Source organism: Microcebus murinus, chromosome 19 (genome assembly GCF_040939455.1).
Source record: "Microcebus murinus isolate Inina chromosome 19, M.murinus_Inina_mat1.0, whole genome shotgun sequence".
Classification (NCBI taxonomy): Eukaryota; Metazoa; Chordata; class Mammalia; order Primates; family Cheirogaleidae; genus Microcebus; species Microcebus murinus.
In genome coordinates, this window is record NC_134122.1 from 40,341,195 (window position 1) to 40,364,092 (window position 22,898).

General features: G+C 50.0%; 1 protein-coding gene across 1 annotated transcript; it reads right to left on the reverse strand.

Moving 5' to 3' along the window:
• Positions 1–2,782: 2,782 nt before the first annotated feature.
• FAM89A (family with sequence similarity 89 member A) lies at positions 2,783–21,531 on the reverse strand. Its single transcript, XM_012738202.3, has 2 exons — positions 21,185–21,531; positions 2,783–3,940 (listed from the first exon to the last, which is right to left on the reverse strand). The coding sequence occupies exons 1-2, from the start codon at positions 21,473–21,475 to the stop codon at positions 3,683–3,685; spliced, it is 549 nt and encodes a 182-aa protein (XP_012593656.2). The 5' UTR covers positions 21,476–21,531; the 3' UTR covers positions 2,783–3,682.
• Positions 21,532–22,898: the final 1,367 nt, after the last annotated feature.

Genomic DNA, 22,898 nt, shown 5'->3' on the forward strand with positions numbered 1-22,898 from the left:
TGAGACCCTGTCTCAAAAAAAAAAAAAAGAAAAGAAAAGAACGGTGGTTTATGTATACATGTGCACGTCCCACTTCCCCGTAGGAGCAGGGAAGGTGTTAGCCTTCCCAGCAGCATCAAGGATGTGCCTGCCTGCCTTGACCCATCCCACTTCCATCCCTGCCTGTCCAGCCACGGTGAGCCGAAAGCGCCCAAACTCAAAGGCGCAGTGAATCCCTGCGGTTCCAGCACAGCGCAGACGCAGCAGACCCAGGGAAGGAAGACATTCTGACCCAGTGAGCTTCCCCGAGCCTGAGCTGGCCCTCCCGGCTTCACTCCCTGGCTGTTCTTGGCCCATTCTGAGAGGACTGGGGCCTCCTGACCATGGCCTGGGGCCAGCCAGGCTCTTCCTCAATGCCGCAAGGAGATCTGGGAGTCCTCTAGAGCAGCAGTGGTCTTCAAGTGTCGGGCACTGGCTAACACACAGCGACTTCCCAACCTTTGTGCAAAGGAATCAGTCGCTGGGGGCACCTTAAGATTGAGGGCCCGATTCAGCAGGGCTGGGGGTTGTGACATTCCGCATGGCTGATCTGTGGACCACACTTTGGACACGAAGTAGCTGAACACCACTGCACGGTAGAATCACCCGAGGGGAGCCTTCTAGAATCATTCAGACAGATGCCCAGGCCACATTCTTTACTGATTGAATCTGGACAGGGGAGGGATTGCTAGAGTCCAGGCAACAATATTTTTCTTAACAGTCCCCAAGCGATTCTTAATGGAGTCAGGGTCAAGAACCACTGACCTAAGGGCTCAACTCATTGTTAAGCAGGGCCCAGCCTCAAAGGAACAGAACTTTGAACCCTGTTGGTTTTATTGCTTTCAATGTTCTTGCGCCTGCTGAACTGTCACAGGCTGAAGGCAATTTACTGCCACCCCTCATTTTAACCACTTTCAACAGAGGAAATAAGCAGGAATGTTCTGCCTTCTCTGGATCCACCCGTTTCTGAGCCGGGATATAAACAGCAGGTTAACACCCGCAGGTGCACAAGGGGTAAACACAGCAGGCCAACACCCGCAGGTGCACAAGGGGTATACTCAGCAGGCTAACACCTGCAGGTGCACAAGGGGTATACTCAGCAGGCCAACACCCGCAGGTGCACCGGGGGTATACACAGTAGGTTAACACCCGCAGGTGCACAAGGGGTATACACAGCAGGCTAACACCCGCAGGTGCACCGGGGGTATACAAAGTAGGTTAACACCCGCAGGTGCACCAGGCATATACAGAGCAGGCTAACACCCACAGATGCACAAGGGGTATACACAGCAGGCTAACACCCACAGGTGCACAAGGTGTATACACAGCAGGCTAACACCCACAGGTGCACAAGGGGTATGCACAGCAGGCTAACACCCACAGGTGCACAAGGTGTATACACAGCAGGCTAACACCCACAGGTGCACAAGGGGTATGCACAGCAGGCTAACACCCACAGGTGCACAAGGGGTATACACAGCAGGCTAACACCCACAGGTGCACAAGGGGCAAACACAGCAGGTTAACGCCCGCAGGTGCACAAGGGGTATACACAGCAGGCTAACACCCACAGGTGCACAAGGGGTATACACAGCAGGCTAACACCCGCAGGTGCACAAGGGGTAAACACAGCAGGCTAACACCCGCAGGTGCACAAGGGGTATACACAGCAGGCTAACACCCGCAGGTGCACAAGGGGTAAACACAGCAGGCTAACACCCGCAGGTGCACAAGGGGTATACACAGCAGGCTAACACCCGCAGGTGCACAAGGGGTAAACACAGCAGGCTAACACCCGCAGGTGCACAAGGGGCATACACAGCAGGCTAACACCCGCAGGTGCACAAGGGGTATACACAGCAGGCTAACACCCGCAGGTGCACAAGGGGTATACACAGCAGGCTAACACCCGCAGGTGCACAAGGGGTAAACACAGCAGGCTAACACTCGCAGGTGCACAAGGGGTATACACAGCAGGCTAACACCCGCAGGTGCACAAGGGGTAAACACAGCAGGCTAACACCCGCAGGTGCACAAGGGGTATACACAGCAGGCTAACACCCGCAGGTGCACAAGGGGTATACACAGCAGGTTAACACCCGCAGGTGCACCAGGGGTATACACAGCAGGCTAACACCCGCAGGTGCACAAGGGGTAAACACAGCAGGTTAACACCCGCAGGTGCACCAGGGGTATACACAGCAGGCTAACACCTGCAGGTGCACAAGGGGTATACACAGCAGGTTAACACCCGCAGGTGCACCAGGGGTATACACAGCAGGCTAACACCTGCAGGTGCACAAGGGGTATACACAGCAGGTTAACACCCGCAGGTGCACCAGGGGTATACACAGCAGGCTAACACCTGCAGGTGCACAAGGGGTATACACAGCAGGTTAACACCCGCAGGTGCACCAGGGGTATACACAGCAGGCTAACACCTGCAGGAGCACAACGTTGAGGTATGCTTCCTTTCCCTGGCCTGAAAGAGGCTCTCAGGAGCAACTCTCAGGCACCAAGAGGAAGAACAGGTGGAACAAGTGTGGAGTATTCAAAGGCAGCACAGCACTGAGATCCAGCTGTAAACGGTGACCTCCCACCACTAAACAATCCCTTAAGCTCAACTGTCAAGTTCCTTTCAAAAGCACTCAATGGCAGGAGAACAAACTGCAATTTTCTTTCAGTATTTGTTTGACTGGACTCAATGTACTCAAGTTGTGGAATTGACGATAGTGAATTCAGAACAAAATAATACACAACCACAGATAGTTTAGCATTTTATCCTCATTTTTAACCTACAAAGTGTAAGGTTTTCATAAAGTATTTTAATAAATATATTAAGGCTTAAGGTAATCGGTGTTTTGAGTGGAGAGTGGTTTGCCTTCTAACATACTAGTTTACATTCAGAAAACAACAAAAACATTTGTCATTACAGTGAGGAAACAAAACGTGAGCTTGCCCAGTTTTTTTTTCCCACTCCACATATGTTTGTATGATCTGCCTTCCTCCAATATCTGATGGACACAGAATGATATAAATTTTGGGTAGGTTGAGAGAAAGCAGTTGGTTGGTGTGACCAGAAATGTTGACTTTTTCAATAAAAAGCTTTCACCACCTCACCTGGATAGTTAATAATGCAGCTTATAAATAAATAAAGCTGAACCAAGAGGCTTAAAATTTAAAAGCTCATAAATAGAAGAAAAGCTGCAGACCGTCTCGACGAAGGGAAGCAGTGGAACGTCAGTTTTAACACATGGCAAACTGGAAGCAGCAACCCTAAAACGGAGAGGTGCAGATAATCTACCACCTGTAAGGAAGTCACTGGCCACGAGTCGCCTCGTACAAAACACCCACTAGGGTCCTTCTCGGAGATCCTCCTGCTGCCTTTCGTCATGAACCCCCAGCAGCTGCGGCCCAGTGTAAGAGTGTGAAGGACGCTGCTGAGCACCGCCAAGTCACCTAAGCAGAAACTGTGGCCATCAAAGACAAAAACTGCCACCAGTTCTCCGTGTCAATGGAGAACTCCCTCCTACAAATTGAACTGGCAGCGTTGGTGCCACCTGCCTGAGGACCGTCCACAATGGGGGAGCAGAGGAGAAGCGAACGCTGGCAGTGTCTCCCGTAGGAAGGGCATACCCCACCCTCGCAGCCCTCCCGAGGCCCCCTAGATGGACTCCAGAATCCAGTCGCTGCTGGACAGCGAGGAGACAGGCAGTGACAAGCCCCGGGGAGGGTCCCTCCCGTCGTGGAGGGAGCTCTGCTCCTGGAAATACTCGTCGTCCTCGTCGAAGAAGCCATTCTCCAGAGCATAGGTGCAGTCCGGGCTGGAGGCTGCCTGGCACGCGCCCTTGTACTCCTGGATGGACTCGTAGAGGCTGTACAGTTGGCAGAGCAAGGACATGTCCAGCTGGCGGAGGCCAACCTTGAGGGAAAGGGTGGGGAGGTGAAAACAGGAGTCAGCACCGAGTTCCAGTCCAGCTGAGCACGCAGCCAGCAATCTGCGCTCACAGCACATTGTCCCCGCACGGCGGATGATTCAGAGCATCGCTCGGATGCTTTGGATGTCTAGTTTTGAGAACACCTTAAGTGCGTCCCGCCCACACCTCAGACATTACTCAGTGTGCATGGGAAGGGACACACCTGCGGGGCAGCCGGCCCAGCCTGCAGAAGCTAGCCCGGCACTCCCGTGCACACCCAGTGAAGCAACAGCATCGCACAGCCTGTTGCCCCAGATGGCTTCACTCTGGACGCTGAGAAACACGCGTGTCATTTCGTCTCCCTACGATCAGACTCAGAGAAAACCCACACCTGCCTTCCCTGCCACTGTGTTAGGATCTGAGTGGCGCAGTCATTCTCAACTCCCAGGGGCAATGGATTGCCCCTTGCAGGTGGCAGTCAGTGTGACGCGCCATCCCCTGGAGCACCCACTTCTGACCAGCTCAGGCCCCAGGCTCCCAAGAGGAACGACGGAGGCCAGACTCCCTCTCCTGCAGACAGGGTCGGCCTGGCCCCACGGTGGCGCTGGGCTACCCTCCCCCCCCCCCCCCAGAGCAACTGGCTGCACAGGAAGCAGCTTGGTAAGAGGCAGGGCCTCCGAGGTTCCTCCTGGAAACTGCTTCCACGAAAGCAAATGGTGACAGAACAAAGAACATCTGTAAAAGTCACAAATGTGTTTATCTCCAAGTTCCTGCCCACCCATCCCAGGGAAAAGAGCGCTGTTAAGAACAGGAGACGCCTCCTTTACAACAGTCCCAAAGCGAGAAGGGTTAATACACTCAGAAAGCCCAGGGAACCTCAACCTTCCCTGTGCGTGAGAACCTCCCAGGGATCTCGTTCAACGTACAGATTCTGATTCGGTGGGTCTATGGCCACAGCCCCCAGGTGACGCTGGGCCGTGCTGCTGGTCACAGACCCCACTCCGAGCTGCGAGGAGAAGACATGCTCCCCAGGATGCCAGGAGACCTCCCCTCTGCTTGTGGGCCCCTGAACACGTAACTCATCATCCCTGTGCCGTGGCTGACAGCAAAACAGAACAGCTAACTTCTCTTACAGAGCTATGGGGAGGATTAAATGAAATATCAATGCATTCAAATAAACAGTGTTCGAATGTCTCCTAGGCTAAAGCACTAAAGAGGTGTGGTCCGTGTACATATAAATACAGACGGTGTTAGAGGATGTGCAGTTTTTATAATTACCGAAATGACTCATTTACTGAGCAATGAGATATTCCACATAGACTGTTTGCCTTTCACAAAGGGAAGTGGAGGCTGAGGAAGAAGCATTCATCTGGAAAACTGGGTATTAAGTGCCAGGCTATTCTGCACACCCTCCAACCACACTGGGGATCTTTGGTTTTTTTTGTTTTATTTTTTTCTTGTTTAGAGACAGGGTCTCACTATGTTTCCCAGGCTAGGTTCACACTCCTAGACTTACGGGTCCTCCTGCCTCAACCTACTGAGTGGCTGGGACTACAGGCGTGTGCCACCATGCCCAGGACAACTACTCCAAACTGCCAAGTGAACATTGGCTGCCCCTACCATAGCTTGAACAGACCATAAAAAACAGAACTACGTTGTACTCACATGGAGTATTTTGACACTCAAGAGAAGACTTGCAGATAGGAGGATTCTGCTGTTACCACTACAACTCCTCATAACTCTAGAATTTCTAAAAGATGACTTCCTTAGGAAGAGACCTGGGCCACAAGTTGGGGACATGGTCTCTAGGTCCAGCTCTGCCACACCCTCAAGGGCTTTGCTGAGGTCCTCACCCTCAACCAGCCTATACAACGAAGGATTTGGGCTGGGTCATCTATGGCTCAAACACACTCTGTGTCTCTGTGTCGTAGGCTGTTGCTTCTTTGTCCTCAATAAACTGCAAGCACCTAGAGAGACAGTTTCCAGGGCTGTTCCAAGAGGGCGGACTTGGTTCACTGGCGTCTGTCAAAAGCACAACTTTTTTTTTTTTTTTTTTTTGAGACAGAGTCTCACTTTGTTGCCCAGGCTAGAGTGAGTACAGTGGCATCAACCTAGCTCACAGCAACCTCAAACTCCTGGGCTCAAGCAGTCCTCCAGCCTCAGCCTCCTGAGTAGCTGGGACTACAGGCATGCGCCACCATGCCCGGCTAATTTTTTCTCTATATATTAGTTGGCCAATTAATTTATTTCTATTTATAGTAGAGATGGGGTCTCGCTCTTGCTCAGGCTGGTTTCGAACTCCTGACCTCGAGCAATCCGCCTGCCTCGGCCTCCCAGAGTGCTAGGATTACAGGCGTGAGCCACCTCGCCCGGCCAAAACCACAACTTGAACAGGTCAGCAGCGAGCAACCTGAGATGCCCAGCACACATCTTAGGTCAGACACCTTTGCTCGCTCTCTTTCCTGATGAGAGTCTGAGTGTGTGTGTGTGTGTGTGTGTGTGTGTCAGGAGACAGGTAGAGGAGGAGGAGGAGGGAGGGTATCTGGCATTTGGGTTTAAAAAATTACCCAAATGATTCTGAGGCCCAGTTCCAGCAAAGAACCAACATCCTTGACACAAATATCTGTCTTTCCTGAGCCACTTCTATTTATTCTCCTGGAAGCACAGAATTCCAGGCCAGCCCAGCGGAAGAGCACACAACACAAAGTGCAGGCTCTGGAGCCTGCCTGTCTGCCCGGGTTCAGATCCTGGCTCTGCCACTCCCCAGCTCCGAGACCGTGGACAAACTGCTCAGCTCCTTAAAAACAGCAGCAGCCGCTGCTCTCGTTGTTCTCATTTCCAAGGTCTCTCTTCCACCCTGCCAGCATGCACACTCTCTGCTCGGGGAGAGGTGGCAGGTGCAGCAAGGCTCTGGAAACGGCAGCGCCTGTGTCCTGCCACGCTCCTCCCTCCCCTCTCCCCATCCAACGCTGAGACGGAAAAGCAGCCAAGGTACAGGAGAAAGAGCCACCTGGTCACCTTCGGTCAGAGACAGCCAGCATAGTCGGGCAGGATGGAAACTTGGTGAAACTGGCTGCTGAGGAGTGACGCGGTAACGTGAGACTCTCAAAGAAAGGACCTCGGATGTCTTACCTCCAACCCCACAAAGGAGGACCTTCCAAACCAGTTTGTTCTTTTTCAAACCGATGTGATTATTTCACACGAAGTCAAAACCTCCCAGCCTGCAGGTGCCACACAGCCCTTGATGCTACTAGGTGTAACCGTTCAGCAAACAGATCTCATTTCACACTTTGCTAACCACCCTGTAAATATTTTAACATAATCTACATTCCACCACCCCTATGCCTGAAAAACAAAAATAAAAAGAGAAACTTGTCATTTCTCCAAGCCAAACATCTCAGATCCTTCCACTATTTTCATTGTGACGTTCTGGTCCACCGAGTCCTGTCTTCCAGACTCACTCCTATTTTCCAAGATTCCTCCATAGCACGGGAAGTGAATACGATGCGCATGCCACAAGATTCTGACTCCGTCCGCTCAGATGTACCTATCTTTCCTAGGGTTTAATAAAAGGAGTATTAACTTTAATGAAGAAAGCCACAGCCTCCCAGAGTCACACCAGTGTCTGCTCAGAAATCACAGAAAAGGTTCATCTGCAATCTGGGATATAATTCTACTCAGTGCCTGACACCAGTAGGGCTGGGTGATCCCGGGACTCTACTTCTCACCTCAGGAATGAACAATGGAAAAGTACTCAGCAGCAGTGAGCGACATGCTACTGGAACAGGTGTGATTTCCACCTTCCTGCGCCAGTTTGAGGTCAGCTCAGCTAAAAGCAGGAGGCTGAAACCCTTCTAGGTTTCAAAGGCTGTGACTTCTCATGACCCCATGCCAGCCGAAGAAAGGTTCCAGGCTTTTCTCCTGCAGGTGCCATCTCCAACATGCTTCGAGGCTACCTCGGATGAGCCCCAGGCAGGGAGTCGGCGGCAGAGAGGATGGCACCCCTCTGCATTGCAGCACCCCGTGACTCACACGGGCGGATCGCTGGCCTAGAAAGAAAGTCTGACCCGCCTAGGAGTAAGCTTGGTCCCGCACACGCCTATTACACAACAGAACGCATGCTGAGTGTTCACATGGATTTAACAAGGATTTAAACACACACACCTACACACAAGCACGTGCACACACACGCCTATGCACGTTCCAGCTTCTCAGTGCCACCTCTTTAGGCACTAAACTTCCTCTGGCTTGCCAGAAATCCTCAGAATTAGCGAGGAGGACATGGGTAAACTGCTACCGGGTAAACCTGACTCTCCGGCCAGGCTACTCCTTCCTCAGCTGCAGTTGTTTAAATGCTTTCACTGACAATTTCTAGAGGGAAGCGGAATCCAAGCGGAACCCTTGGGCAACATTCCCCACATTCCCTGATCTGGTCTGACTCTGTTCTTCAGGTTCATGTCCCTCACTGGCCTCCCTCCACCACATGCAGAGGCCAGGTCGAGGCCCCTTCGCCCAGAAGGAGCGCCCACCTCACCCCTGTCCCCAGGGCACCTGTAAGGCCTCCCTGGCCACCCTGCCCAGTGGCACTTTCTCCTCCGATCTTTAGATGGTGACTGGCTCAGCCACCGTGTTTGTCCTTTCCCTTGCCTTCTCCGGCTGTCTTTGGCATTTACTATTCCCCACTTTACACCGTAGGTATACGCATGGCTCTTCCTTCTCCTAAACGGACAAGCTTCTGTAAGGCAGCAATGCTGTTTCCTTTTTGGATCCCTCAGAGGGATCCAAATGCTGTTCCAATGCTGTTTCCTTTTTGGATCCAGCTCAGAGCCTTGCGGAGCAGGTAAGCAGGTATTTGGTGACTCTGTGAAAACAGCCTCCCAGAGGCCGCGGGGCTACAGGAACGGGACGTGCTGGGCCCCACAGACCCCCGGCTATACCCTCAGGCAGCCACAGAGGTGCGGGGCTGAACAGGCGGCCCTCAGTGCCCACCTGGTTCCCGCCAGGTCCAGAAGCGAAAGCCACCCAACCAAGTTTCCCCGGGGACTGCTCTTCACAGAGCGGAGCCAGCGGTCCTACAATTAGGAACAATCAACTGGCTTCCAGAGCTGCAAACCGCTGGCAACGTGAGTCCTTCCGCTGCCTGTTCAGGCTTCCTGCTTCCTTCCTGATCATTCTCCTCTCTCCTTCCATGCCCAGAGCTCCCCTCACCCCTGGGGCAGCACACACAGGTGGCTCGCCAAGCCACAGCCCTCCCGACAGTGGGGCCGAACGATCCCCAACCACTCCTGAAACTGTTTCCTTTCACTTGTGATTTCTGACTCTTAACAACAGACTCCCCACACGAACACACCTCAGACAGGGTGGTGGCTCCCAGCCCAGGTTTCAGGTCACTTAGTCTCCGAATGGCTCTGGAGGCTGCGGTCGGGCAGAGAGCTCCTCCTAACTTTTAAAAAAGGACAGCAGAAACATGCCCACTAGGAAGCAAGTACTAGAAGATAAGGGGAACCTTTAAAAAGAAATTTTTGTTGATTCAAAACAAAACATCATGAAAAAGTTAAGATTTTTTTTAGAAATAAAAACTTATTGTTTTATGTAAGAAACAAAATAAAAGTTGGGGTCATCCACTAGTGTGTTGAAGAGACATCAACAAAAGCAACTCTCCCCAAACACAGAAGAATCGAAAACATGGAAAGGGTCTAATTTCTGCCTGGCTCCACCGGGGGCAGGGTCTGGGGGTCCAGCAGGGGAGGGGACTGCGGGGGAGGGTCAGCCACACAGAGACCACCTCTGCAGTGATGCCCCTTGCCTGCCCACTGTCTCCTCTCATCACCGTAATTCCTTAGGCCTCTGCTTTCTTCAATTACAATCCAGTCCTAGATTGTAATTGATAAGTATGAGCCGGTAAGTGCTAGTTTTTAAAAATTATGGTCTAGCCATACAATCAAAACTAGACAGTCACTTAAAAGGAGGAGGTGGCTGTGTCTGGATTAGAATAGAACAGAGACTAAGGGACACTGTGAAGCACAAAAGTTCACGTTACAGAAGAGCTTGCTTAGTAGGGTCTCACTGTGCATGTATAAATGCAAGCATGTGCAAGCTTTCGACTGGAAGAGGAAATGTCTGTCAGCAGAACTTTCTGGAAAGTGGGAATGGGTGGAGGAGGGAAGGGAGCACTACTCATTCAATTTACAGCCTTGTGCACTGCCTAACTTATTCCCCAACAAACGTATTTCTCTTTTTTTTTTTTTTTGAGACAGAGTCTCTCTTTGTTGCCCAGGCTAGAGTGAGTGCCATGGCGTCAGCCTAGCTCACAGCAACCTCAAACTCCTGGGCTCAAGCAATCCTGCTGCCTCAGCCTCCCAAGTAGCTGGGACTACAGGCACGCGCCACCATGCCCGGCTAATTTTTTATATATATTATATTAGTTGGCCAATTAATTTCTATTTTTATAGTAGAGACAGGGTCTCGCTCAGGCTGGTTTTGAACTCCTAACCTTGAGCAATCCGCCCGCCTCGGCCTCCCAGAGTGCTAGGATTACAAGCGTGAGCCACCACGCCCGGCCTGTATTTCTCTTAATGTTAAAAATTCATAATAATGAAAAGAAAATATATAACAGACACATACTGCCAGTAGGACTGCATACTTTTAGAATCACTCGGAGAAGTGGCTGGAAATATCTATCAAAAACCAGCCAGGCGTAGTGGCTCACGCCTGTAGTCCTAGCCCTTTAGGAGGCTGAGGCAGGAGGATTGCTTGAGGTCAGGAGTTCATGACCAGCCTCAGCAAGAGCGAGATCCTGTATCTACTATAAATAGAAAGAAATTAGCCAAACAACTAAAAATAGAAAAAATTAGCCAGGGGCAGTGGCGTGTGCCTGTAGTCCCAGCTACTTGGGAGGCTGAGGCAGGAGGACTGCTAGAGCCCAGGAGTTTGAGGTTGCTGTGAGCTAGGCTGATGCCACAGCACTCTAGCCCAGGCAACCAAGTGAGACTCTGTCTCAAAAAGAAAAAAAAAAAAACCGATTAGTTCACTCCTAGGGATTCACTGCAAAGGAAAAAACCAAAATCTCAGCTATACACAAATATCTCCTCCTCGTCTTTGTTCTGTACAGTAGCTACTGATTCTGTTAGATGAGGAAACTCAAGCACAGAATGACAGCAGCTCCTGCCTAAGACGGTACACCCACTGGTGGCAGAGCAGGGAGCTGACGCCAGGACGACGACACGGCGCTCTCACCCGCAGCCGGCGCTGCCCGCACAGGGCAGACTGGACGCGAGATGCCCCAGTGTCACCCGGGCCATAGCACGCCGCTGGGATCACAGGCGATTTTGATCTTTAGCTTTGCTTTATTGTCTAAGTTTTTTACTCTGAGCATGTATTAACTTACAAGGAGAAAATACAGTTATCTTTTAAAAACATAATGAATAAGTATACGCAGATGGCTTATAAATCTATTTCCTAAAAGACTTGGTAAATGCCCCAAATCTAATCAAAGTGTCTAGTCTGTATCCGCAGGACTGGACCGTAATTGAAGAGAGCAGAGACCTAATCAACAGAAACCTGATTTCTAATAACGCGTTGATGGCAGGATGGTACCCTGCATACTGTTCAGAAAAGGAAATTCAAAGAGGAAGATTTCATCAGTGTTGCTCTAGCTGGAAAGGGGCTACCCAAGCTCCATAGAAACCCCCTGCAGGGCTCACTCCAAGCTCCCTGCCAGGCTCTGAATCTGTGCTCACTAAGCAGCTTTGGATGCCATGGTCTCCTACGCAACGTTCTTCTCCCCTGGGCAGAAACACACATGTATTATTTGGTCCCCTTCGTCTCCTGTTAATATTTTACACCTGCCAAGCTGAGGACTAGACTCTGAAGAGCCACAGAAGATAAACCAAGCTGCATGACTGATCCCCCAGATTAAGCCAAACCCAAAGCTCCTCCCACCCTACATGTTCCTGTAAATTCATCTACTAGGTAAGGCAGTTTGAGTTGGGTTTCCTGCTAACTTAAAAGTGGGGACATCCACACCAATTCAGAGCCCATCCTATAAATTAACAATTCTCATAAAGACATATCCATTTATCTTCAACCTAAACTAACATTAGTACAAATTAAGCCCATTTCCTCTTGTTCTGTCCCGGGCATAGATGAAGAAAAGCAATTGACCATTTTCTTTAAGAAATGTCTTTCACTCTTTCATTTTCTTCTGATTATAAAAATAAAACATTCTAATTGTACTGAAAATTTAAATGGTTCATAATTATATGAACCAGTCTTCTACAATTCCACATTACAAAGCAGCAAACTTCAAATGTTTTGGTCTTGGGACCGGACCCCCTTTACATCCTTAAAAATTATTGAGGGGTAGGCCAGGACAGTCCTGTAATCACAGCACTCTGGGAGGCTGAGGTGGGAGGATCACTTGCGGCCAGGAGTTCAAAACCAGCCTGGGCAACATAGCTAGACCTCATCTCAACAACAACAAAAAATTGCTCTGTGAATGGTTGTTAAAAAAAAAAAATTATTGAGGGTCCCAAAGAACTTTTGTTTATCAGATTATACCTATCAATATTTGCCATGTTAGAAATTAAAACTGAGAAATTACAAAATATTTATTAATCCATTAAAAATAATAAACCCATTACATGTTAACATAAGTACCATTTTTATAAACAATAACAATTTTTGTAAATCTTTCTTAACGTCTACCTTACCTGCTTCTGCATTTGGTCTTTTGTTACATGCTGTTTTAGTTGAATTAAATGAAGAAAATCTGTCTTCACGGAGATGTGTAATTGGGAAAGGAGTATTTCAATAGCCTTTTCAGACTAACCACCCTTTAGTTAGCTGCAGTATGGAATCTGAAACTATACCAGTGAAATTTTCACACTGTCATATTAAAACCCATCAGTCTTGCACTTTGAATGGCTTTTAATATCAAGCACTAGTCAATGTGGAAAATTGATTCAATGAATTATGCAAATCTTCCAAATGTCAGTACATTTCCTCAGATAATAACAAAAAAATCACATTTGTCAATATCGCCACCACATAATTATGGACCACCACATAATTATGAAAGGACCTCAGGTACTCCTAGGCATCCCCAGAACACACTTTAAAAACCGTTGCTCTAAAGATATCTACTTGTAGCAATTTAGCATATGTCCCTCAAGGCGCTATGCATATTCATTTTGGTTTTTAGCTACCACTATCACATATACAAATTTACATACATACTGTCTTGTAACTTACTTTCCACTGTGAACATCTTCCTATGTCCCTACACATAGTTATCACATTCTTTCCACCAACTGTACAGTATTCTATCACTATTAGAAAAAAATCCTGCCATACACATCCACGTACAAGTGTTATTATCCACTTGTGTGACTATTTCTGTAAGATACACTTGTGCAAATGAAACTGTAGGAAGAAGAAGAGGAAATGATGCCCAAGTCTTCCAGTCTTCCCCAATCCTGGGCCTCAAATTCAAAGCAATGAGAAAATGTAATGGGAAGAAAGAGCTCCACTAATAAGGTGATTAGATCTGGACCACTTTTCAGGATGGAATAATCTTATATCTGTGTGTATTAGTGTAAAAGATTCAGTAAGTGGCTTCAGCTGAATGAAGATGCAACAGACACCCTGCAAACACTTTACATCCCCTTTGTGACTCAAGTTACACATATTTGAAAACTGCCTATCAATTCTGCTTTGCTATTTACTAAAATGCTACTTTAGAGTTTTTTTAAAAAATGCAATTACAGGGTCAAAAGATAGGCCCAAATTCAATTTCACAGGTACTACCAAACTGCTCTCCAAAAAAACTGTACCACTTTACACTCCCACCAGCAATGCATGAGAGGGTTTATTGCTCCAAACCTTCACTGTGACTATGACCATTTTAAAAAATCTTTGTTGCTCTTTTAGGTGCAACACAATACCTTATTGTTTTAATTTGCATATCTGTGGTTATAGGGGATGTTAAATGCCTTGTCATTTCTCTTTTAACAGTATTTAACTTGGGTATTTTATCTGCAATTTCAAGTACAATTGAGGGTCCCAAAGAGTTTGTTTACAGAGGTTATACCTGTCAATGTTTCTCTTATTAGAAATTAAAGCTTAATCCCAACACTCTGGGAGGCCAAGGTGGGCAGACTGCTCAAGATCAGGAGTTCAAAACCAGCCTGAGCAAGAGCAAGACCCCGTCTCTACTATAAACAGAAAGAAATTAATTGGCCAACTAATATATATAGAATAAATGAGCCGGGCATGGTGGCACATGCCTATAGTCCCAGCTACTCCAGAGGCTAAGGCAGCAGGATTGCTTGAGCCCAGGAGTTTGAGGTTGCTGTGAGCTAGGCTGACACCACGGCACTCACTCTAGCCTGGGCAACAAAGTGAGACTCTGTCTCCAAAAAAAAAAAAAAAAGAAAGAGAAACTTTATTAATCCATTTGGATTAATCTAGTCAACCACCTAAGAATACACCAAATACCCTTTTTCATGTGTATCTTAGTCATCCTCTTCCTCGGCCCAGCCCCTCCTGTCTGGGACAGGCCTGGTGGTCCCCAGGGATCACCCACTGACTAGGGAGCTCTGGTCAGAGGACAGAGGGCCCTCCTGCTCCTCTGGTCAAGGACAGTGCCTCTCTCCCCAGTCCCTGCGACGCAGAATGTGCACACCTGCAAAACTAGGCCAGCCGCAGCTGTCGGGGCTGATCAAGGAAGTGAACTGAGAGCGCTCACAACAACAGAAAAGGCCACATGTCTTAACAAATGTCTGCAGACTCATAAGGCAGCCTAAGGGCTTTTCTGTGTGCAGCCTTCCTGGGGGAGAGGGACCAGCCTCTGTGTTAAGTGTCTGCAGGGCCTGAGCCACAGGGAAGAATGAGCAACCTTCTCATCATGGCTTGGAAACATCGGGACCATGTGGGCAAAGACTGAGGTCGCTGGAGGCTGGGGCTCTGTCTGGAGAAAGATACTGGCAAGAGGGACAAATATCTGACCAGCCAGCCTGGGGGCTCGTTTCCTGCTCGTGGAGTCTGTGGTCTCTCCAGTTTCCTTCACAGAATCATGAAAAACTCGGCTTTCCAAAGGGGAGCACGAAGTCTCCATGGAGTTTCCGTGGGCATTCCAGGAGCAGAACTGCAGAGCTTCCAACTGCTGCTGGTAGGAGTGAACCCCACGGGGAGTTGGTCCTTTTCTCAAGCCCTCCCTCAATACCCTTGGCCCACCCTGCCTCAGGGAGCTACAGCAAGACCTGCGCAGAGCAGGGGAGGGCATCGCTGTGAGCACCGATATCTGTGCAGGGCAGAGTGCCTGGGCTGTGGCTCATCTGCCCACGGCTGGGGCACTTGTACATTCGCTCTGAATGGGTGAATACATTTAACCAAAAGGGGACAAAAAGGGAAGGGTTGTAAGATAGTGAGTTAGGGAAAATATTAATTTACATGCTCTCCAGGTAGAGACAGTAGTAGATCAAAGTTCAAAGTGGCACGAAAAAATATCTTTAAATCCTTTGTATCTTCAAATCTTGGGACCAGAACTCTAACCTCAATTGGAGATGACACCAAGAGAATGAAGCCAGGCCAGTGACCCCACTGCCTGCCCTCACTGTCTTCCACCCAGAGAACAGGTGTGCTTTTACCGGGCGGACACAGAGATGGGAGCCAGTACAGGGTAATTATGGCCTAAAAACCTGAAGAGCTGCTGCAGACAGCCTGATCTGCGAGGAACTGAGCCCAGGGATGGCAAACTTGTGCCTTTCTTTCTTTTCTGCTCCTGGTTCTTTGCATTATAGGAATTTATTATCCAACAAATAGGTATAGCTGTGCAAGTGTCTTTGGGGACGCCAAGCACATTGCAACAGACAGGCCCCGCACCTGTGCCCAAAAGTTACCTTATGACAGAGCCAACTTCTGTGGGCACCAGAAAGACCCACAGTGGCATGAGGGGGAAAGGCTGCTCAGCCACAAGGATCCTTTATGGCATTTAATCTCATTTTTCCAGTACGGGATCTACAGCCCAACAGAGTAAGTGGTCTGTCTGCCAGAATTACATCTCACAGTTCAACATGATAACACAGAATTCGAGCTCTAGACGCCTGATTCATGTGCTTCTGAAGCCTTCAAGAGCTTGTTAAAATTGCAGATTCTGCCTTCTCCGAGATTCTGATTCCACAGTTATGGGATGGGGCTTGAGAATTTGCATTTTAGCAAGCAGTCTGGGGGATTCTGGGGCTGGTGACCTATTCTCTATGGAATAGTGCATTAAACAAAGACCAGTGAAAACAATGATAGTGTCAAAGGCCACGGGACATTCCCAGTCTCCTCTGACAACTCCAATCAAGAATGCTGCGCTGGGAGCTACTGCTCCTATTCCATACCACACTCCTAGCCTGACGTGGGATCGGACCTTCCCCATAACCTCTTCTAAGGACTAGAACCTCCTGTGCTGGACGCTGGTCTCAACGGTAGGCTGAGGACCGCGCTCCCCTGGGGTGCTGGCTGCGTGAGCCAACGCGGACCTCCTGGAATCCAGTTCACTGGACAAGCTCATCGGGCATTTAGTTCTTTCAGCTAAAATGTGGGAAAGCTAATTGTTATTGGTTTCAGAAATTAACCTTTTTTTTTTTCTTAGATTCAATTCTTCACCTGACCACTGCTGTTCAGGAGTTCAAAAGTTCTGTGTGCATGACTTCCCACTCTGCATAGGCAGGAGACCAAAGTAACTGACTGATCGTTTAAGGAAAAATGAGGCAAAGAGATTCCAAGTAAAGCTCCTAGAACTCGCTACTGATGGTGGGAAAAGTAGAAACCAAGAATCCTCGGGGATGCTGCTCCCTACAGATCTCCTGCCCCCAGGGCTGAGGGTCTGTGTCCCTACACTCTGCTATGACTGTTTTGGACAGCCTATGAGGTTGAGGACCTAGCCCCCCAGAGCTGCTGGGCAGTGTGGTCTATGTAGAAATCTGTGCAAGGAATGGTGTACACCAGGAGTCCCAGCTGACACTGGGTCAAAGGCATCTTAGCAGATAAAAATCTTCCAGACTATTGCTTTGAGGGCAAAGTATTTTTAAATAGAAAAGGCTCTGCTATAGACATCTCGAATTTTGGCAGTCCAGCAGCCACCTGCTCCATTTCTGCAAACTGTCCTTTGTTTGGGGAATAGCCAGGCCCCCACACCATCTTAATAGTAATAAAATACAATCCTGTCCTCATCACTATTCGCTGACCCAGGCTGGCCAGGCTATCTGAGCTGGGCCAACTGGCGTCCTTCCACAGAATTCACCAACTGCAACTAAGAAGCGTGGCCAACTCCGTGTGGACACTGTTAGTGGCCAGGTTCCAAAATGAACGAAAAAATCCAAAATGGTAGGAGAGGAGAGAAGACCTCAGTGGACTTCCTGGGTTCCCCATATACCCTGATTCTAGTCTGTCTCTGTATACATCGAGCCCTTTAACAAGAGTCTGCTTTTGCAAAAGCTAGTTCAGATTGAGTTTCTATCACTCATACGGAGACTTTGGTCTTGAAAAATTGAGAACTAGTCTAAACTGAAACAACCACATTGCTGTAAGGACACCCACATCTCCTAGCTCCTTAACATCTAGATACTTCTTATCTGTCCTTATACTCTCCACAGCACTTTATACCTAACAGACATCCAGTAAACATCTGTTAAGTGTGATCTAAAAATATTCTCTGATGTAAAAATAATAATCATCGTCAACTACTTTTTTAAAAGGCCCTTTCGGTCTATAGCACAATAGCCATCCATGTGACCCTTGCAGCTTTCCAAATAGACCCTCTGGGGAGAGGACAAGGACTCACAGCTGTGCAGATTTCGCAGACAGGGGTTACTAGAACAGGTGTTGAAACTTGGGAGTTGAAACCACAACTCTCCAGGCAAAGCAGGACATCACCAATCATGGGACAGAACCTTCTGCCCACAAGGGCTCCCCCTGCCCCCTCAGCCCTGGACACCAGCACCCCCAGGCTCCACCCTGGGGGTCCTTACGGTATCTCCTCCCTAGAGATTGCACGGCTCCCTCAGCTGCAACCACTGGCCATCCTTATCTCTAGGCCAAAATCTCTCCTCCGGCCTCTAGCTCCACATTCTGAAATGTTTAACATACTCTTCCGCTGATGTAATAGCAAACCACCTTCCTCCAGAAAGCAGCCCCTACTCCTGACTTCCCATGTGCTGCGATGAACCCCACTTTCCCAGTGATTAATTATCAAGCTTCAAAATGTCACTGAATATTGCCACACAATGGGACACTGTGCAGTCATTAAAGTCAATAATATATATTGACTGGGAAAATGTTTGAAATGTGTACTCCCAAAAAGCAAACAGGAAGGTATAATGTGATCTGTCTGTGTGTGTGTGTGCACGCGTGCACACATGCACACAGACAGTTGAGTGCAATGGTTAAACAGGGTTTTGTAGCCACACACACCTGGTTGAGTCAGTGACCTTACAGTTAAACTCTGAGCATCTGCTTTTTTTAAAATATAAAATAGACTTTGGGCACCTATCTCATGGAAAATGTATAAGGTTTAAATAAGACACCATATGGAAAGTATTACATTGTACCTACACAGGAGATATCCCAGAATTTCTTATTTATTTATTTATTTTTTTGAGACAGGGTCTTGCTGTGTTACCTGGGCTAGAGTGCAGTGGTGTGGCTATAGCTCACAGCAACCTCAAACTCCTGGGATCAAGTGATCCTCCTGTCTCAGCCTCCTGAGTAGCTGGGACTACAGGCGTGTGCCACCACGCCAGGCTAATATCCCAGAATATTAACAGTGATTATTTCTAGATGTTAGGATTGTGATTTTTAATTGTTTTGCTTAGTTGCGTTTTTCATAAAAAAGCTTAAGTCAGCTTTTGATTTCTCTTTTACTATCTTCCCTAACCCTGATATTGAATCAGCAATCCCTGAAGCTTCTGCTCCAGAAAAGTGTCTCCCATGTGTATCTTGTTTCACACTGGCAGGACCCCACCCCGCTGAAGGCTCCGTCACCATTCCCATGCACATCCTTAGCATCTTCCTGATCAGCCTCCGAAAGTCCAGCTCTCCCTCTCGCATCCTGCTATCAAATCCATTTCCTCCAAGTCCAACTCGGACCATGCGGATCTCCTGCTGACAGCTCCCTCCTTTGTTACCTTGGCAGCCCACCTGGTCTACCTGCCCAGCTCCCTCTCGCTCACACTTCAAACTGGAGCCAGCTTTGCAGCTACCTTTCCAGTGCCCTTTCCCCTTGCTGAAAACTCCTGTCACCTTCCGAGGTCTTCTACTCCACGAGAGGCCCACCCATCTCATTCCTGCTGCAAGTTGTTCCTCTTTCTGTGCTTGCAATGGCTTTTTTTTTTTTTAACAGCATTTATCACCTTCGGCCATGACTTCTAGTTATGTCCCTTATTACAGATTTGACCCCAGGCCTTCCAATTAAACAGATCAACACAAACTATCTGCAGATTACTAAGGAATGAACTCCCTAGCTCTTACTCTGCTGAAGTTGCCCTTTCAGACCCCAATGCCCCATTCGTAAATCACTTAAAAGGCCAAAGGACCAGAGTATTTCAAAGACCCTGTGACATTTCTTGAAAAGGACTTGTCAAGGCCTGTAGCCATATCTTATCTTTATCTCAGCTAACCATCAGGCAGACCAAAGATGGCTGTTTATTTTCCTTGTGCTTCAAATAGGCTTAGAGAGAGCTCTGGTCCAAGGCATAATTATAAAGAAGATTGTGGCTGTACTTCAGTAACACCAGGAGGGACCTGGAAAAATACTTCTGGGAATGGCAGGTTGACTCCCAAGCCACACAGCAAGACGCCAGAGCATGTTTATAAACCAGAGCTTCACAACAGGAGTGGCCCTGAGGTTTTCCTGTCTCTCGTTCAAGTACAGACCTTAAACAACCAGAGATAGTCTTCCTTTTCACTCTCATGTTTATGCTACGTCCAAGTTTAAGACTGTAAACACACGTGGTGTAGATTTAAATTTTAATTCAATTTAAAGCAGCTATGCCATGTTCATGTCAATGAATGCTTATTAATAAATACAAAGGGTTGGCCTGGAATGCAAGTGGCTCTGTAAGAAGCTTTAGAAAATCTTTTCGGAGAGAACTGGAAATCACTTCAGTGACAGCTACAGAGTAGGAAGACAATATCTCATTGATTAAAAAGTGTTAAAGCTGCTTTCTGGATTCAATCAAGCCCTAGTTTTCGGAACAGATATGCTTCTGGAAAAAAGTATGTATAAATTGATTTTTTTCTAAACGGGATCTTAAATGCACTAGATTTAGTTGTGATCAGGGGCCAGCAAGAGGGTTGGAAAGGAAGAAGTTTTTCTGTGTTCTTCTGGCCTGGCCTATGCTTGGCAGAGAAAGCGAGGGAAAAGCTGCTGTCGCCTAAATCCCTGCTCCTGTCCTACTTTTAGCGTCACCCTAAAATCTTGTGTCTCAGTCCACAAACACCTAATGTACTTCCCGAGGACTGAGAAAAACTAAGCCCCATTGTTCGGAGCTCAGAGAGAACCCGAAGAACTCACGTGGACTTCACCCAGACGGGGAGGACAGCCGCCCCCACATTTTCCTGAACCGGGTTGGGCGATGGGCTTCGCCGGGCTGAGAGGGGCCAGGCCGCCTCGCCTCCCGCGCAGGGGGCGCGTCCGCTTTCTCGCCATCTGCGCGCCCGGGCCGCCCCGCAGTAATCGGATTCTGGACGCGCGGACTGCGGCGCAGGGGGAGGGGCCCGGGCCGTTCCAATCTGCTGTCTACACTCGCGGCGGACAAAAAGCCGTCCTCTTCAGGGCAGGAAAACAATCGCTCACATCTCTTAACCCCTGGGCGCAGCGAAAGCCTTTCCTGCACCGGGGAAGTCTGTTCCACCCCGGGGAGGGGTGACAAAGCCGCCCCCGCCAAGCGCGAACCCCGCACCGCGCCTCCGGATGCGCGCGGGCTTCCGAGCCAGCGGGGGCCCGACCGAGGGCGCGGGGGTACGGAAAGTTGCCCTGCGAGAGCGAAGACCCCCCCCCCCCCGGTGAGGTTCCAGTCGTGGGCACAAAGAGGGCAAGTACAGGGGCGGCCGAGAGGACGGTGCCAGCGCCAGGGGCCAAGCGCCAGAGAAGGGCGGGTGGGCGCAAGAACTTTCGGAGCAGAGCACGGGTCCCCGAACTTTCCCGGGACCGCGAATCCGGACTGCGGGAACCCTGCCTCCCGCCCGCCGAGCCTGCTCACCATCTCCTTGCGGAGCAGCGCCAGCGCGGCGTCCAGGTTGGGGGGCTTGGCGGGCCCCGCCGCCGCCCGGCCCCCGCCGCCGCCCGCGCCCCCGCGGCTCAGCTCGTCCTGGATGCGCGACTTCTGCGCGTACAGCCGCTCCAGGTGCCGCCAGCCCCCCGCCGCGCCGCCGCCCGACGCCGAGTGCAGCAGCCCGCTCAGGCTCTTGGGCAGCGGGGGCAGCCCGTCCACGCGCAGCCCCCGGGCCGCGCCCTCGCCCGCTGCCCCCGGCGCCGCCCGCGCCCCACTCATCGCGCCGCAGCAGCCACGCGCCCGCCTGCCGAGTCCCCGGCCCGCGGCTCCCCCGGCCCGCCCCGTTCCCGGCGGCGCCCCGCCCCCTTCCCCTGCCGGCCCGCCCCTCCCGCGGCCACGCCCCTCCCCGCGGCCACGCCCCTCCCGGGCCCTGCCCACTCCGCTGGCCCAGGGCTCCAGCTGCTTCTCCAACCGGCATCCCGGGTCGCCAGCAACCGGGTCCCTACCCTTTCTGTACCCCCTCAACCCCCTAGATTCATCTCCAGCCCCGTCCCCACTCTCTCTGTGCCACCCCACAACGTCCAGCTCACCTCCAGGCCCGTCCCCACCTCCTCTGGGCCACCCCACAACGCCCAGCTTCACCTCCAGCCAGGTCCCCACCTCCTCTGGGCCACCCCACAACGTCCAGCTCACCTCCAGCCCCGTCCCCACCTCCTCTGGGCCACCTCACAACGCCCGGGCTCACCTCCAGCCCGGCTCCCGACGCCCCCCTCACGTGCCTGCGCTCCTCGCTCCCCAGAGCCTTGCCCAGGCCCGCTCCACTCCCTACTACATGAGCCCCCCCACCAGCCCTCAAAGCTGCTAGTAATTACCGAGCTTGGTGGGGCTCAGCTTCAGATCCCCTACCCCAAGAGGCTGGCTGCTGCGGGGGTGATCTGGCGTTGGAGAGGAGGCCTGGCCCCAGTCACAGGACCCTGCTCTCCTAGGGTGGGATCCAGACTGCCTCCTTTACTGCTAATGCCACGCGGGGAGGGCTGGGGACGCCCAGCTTTGGGCAGGCCCTTTGTGCAGCCTCGGCCCCCGCCTTCTCAGTAAATGGCAGAGAAGCAGGCCAGGCCCACCTTTGGAAACTTCAAAACACCAACAAATATGTCCTTCAACCTGGCCACGGACACAAGAGTAATTCCAAGTGGAAATGTCAGGGAATTAGAGAAAGGCATTAAACCTTGGAAACTATTTTTCAACGCAGGCAAAAATAAACACGACTCACACCTCAGAGAAACACACTCTGCCCCTCCAGGAAGAGTAAAAATGACAGACAGTTATAAACAGGTTAGACACGCAAGAGACGATGAAGGAAGCCCTACAACCCAACTGCAGACTAAAACCACTGCAGCATGTAGAGAGTGGGTAGCCTTAATGCCCACTGAACATTGGTTTTAATTATAAAGGGATTAAATTGTGCTAAACACGTTCAATAGGATCATAATTATAAAGTGTTCTGAGCGCTTCAGACACTAAACATAAAAGATCCCTACACTTTGGGTAGCTTTTCCCCCTTTAATCTATACCCCCCCCCCCCATAAAGCCCACTGCAGAAGCAAAGTCTTTGAAAGTGGTGTGATGTACTCCCGGGACAGTGAGTGACTGACAGTGGGTGAGACTGACATGGAGGAGCTTTAGTGCAGGCAGTGCAATTTGA

Coding starts and splice junctions, on each gene's coding strand:
- FAM89A (XM_012738202.3), bottom strand. CDS start 21,475: ATGAGTGGGGCGCGGGCGGCGCCGGGGGCAGCGGGCGAGGGCGCGGCC. Junction 3,941..21,184: donor CGCTGCTCCGCAAGGAGATG/GTGAGCAGGCTC, acceptor CTTTCCCTCAAG/GTTGGCCTCCGCCAGCTGGA.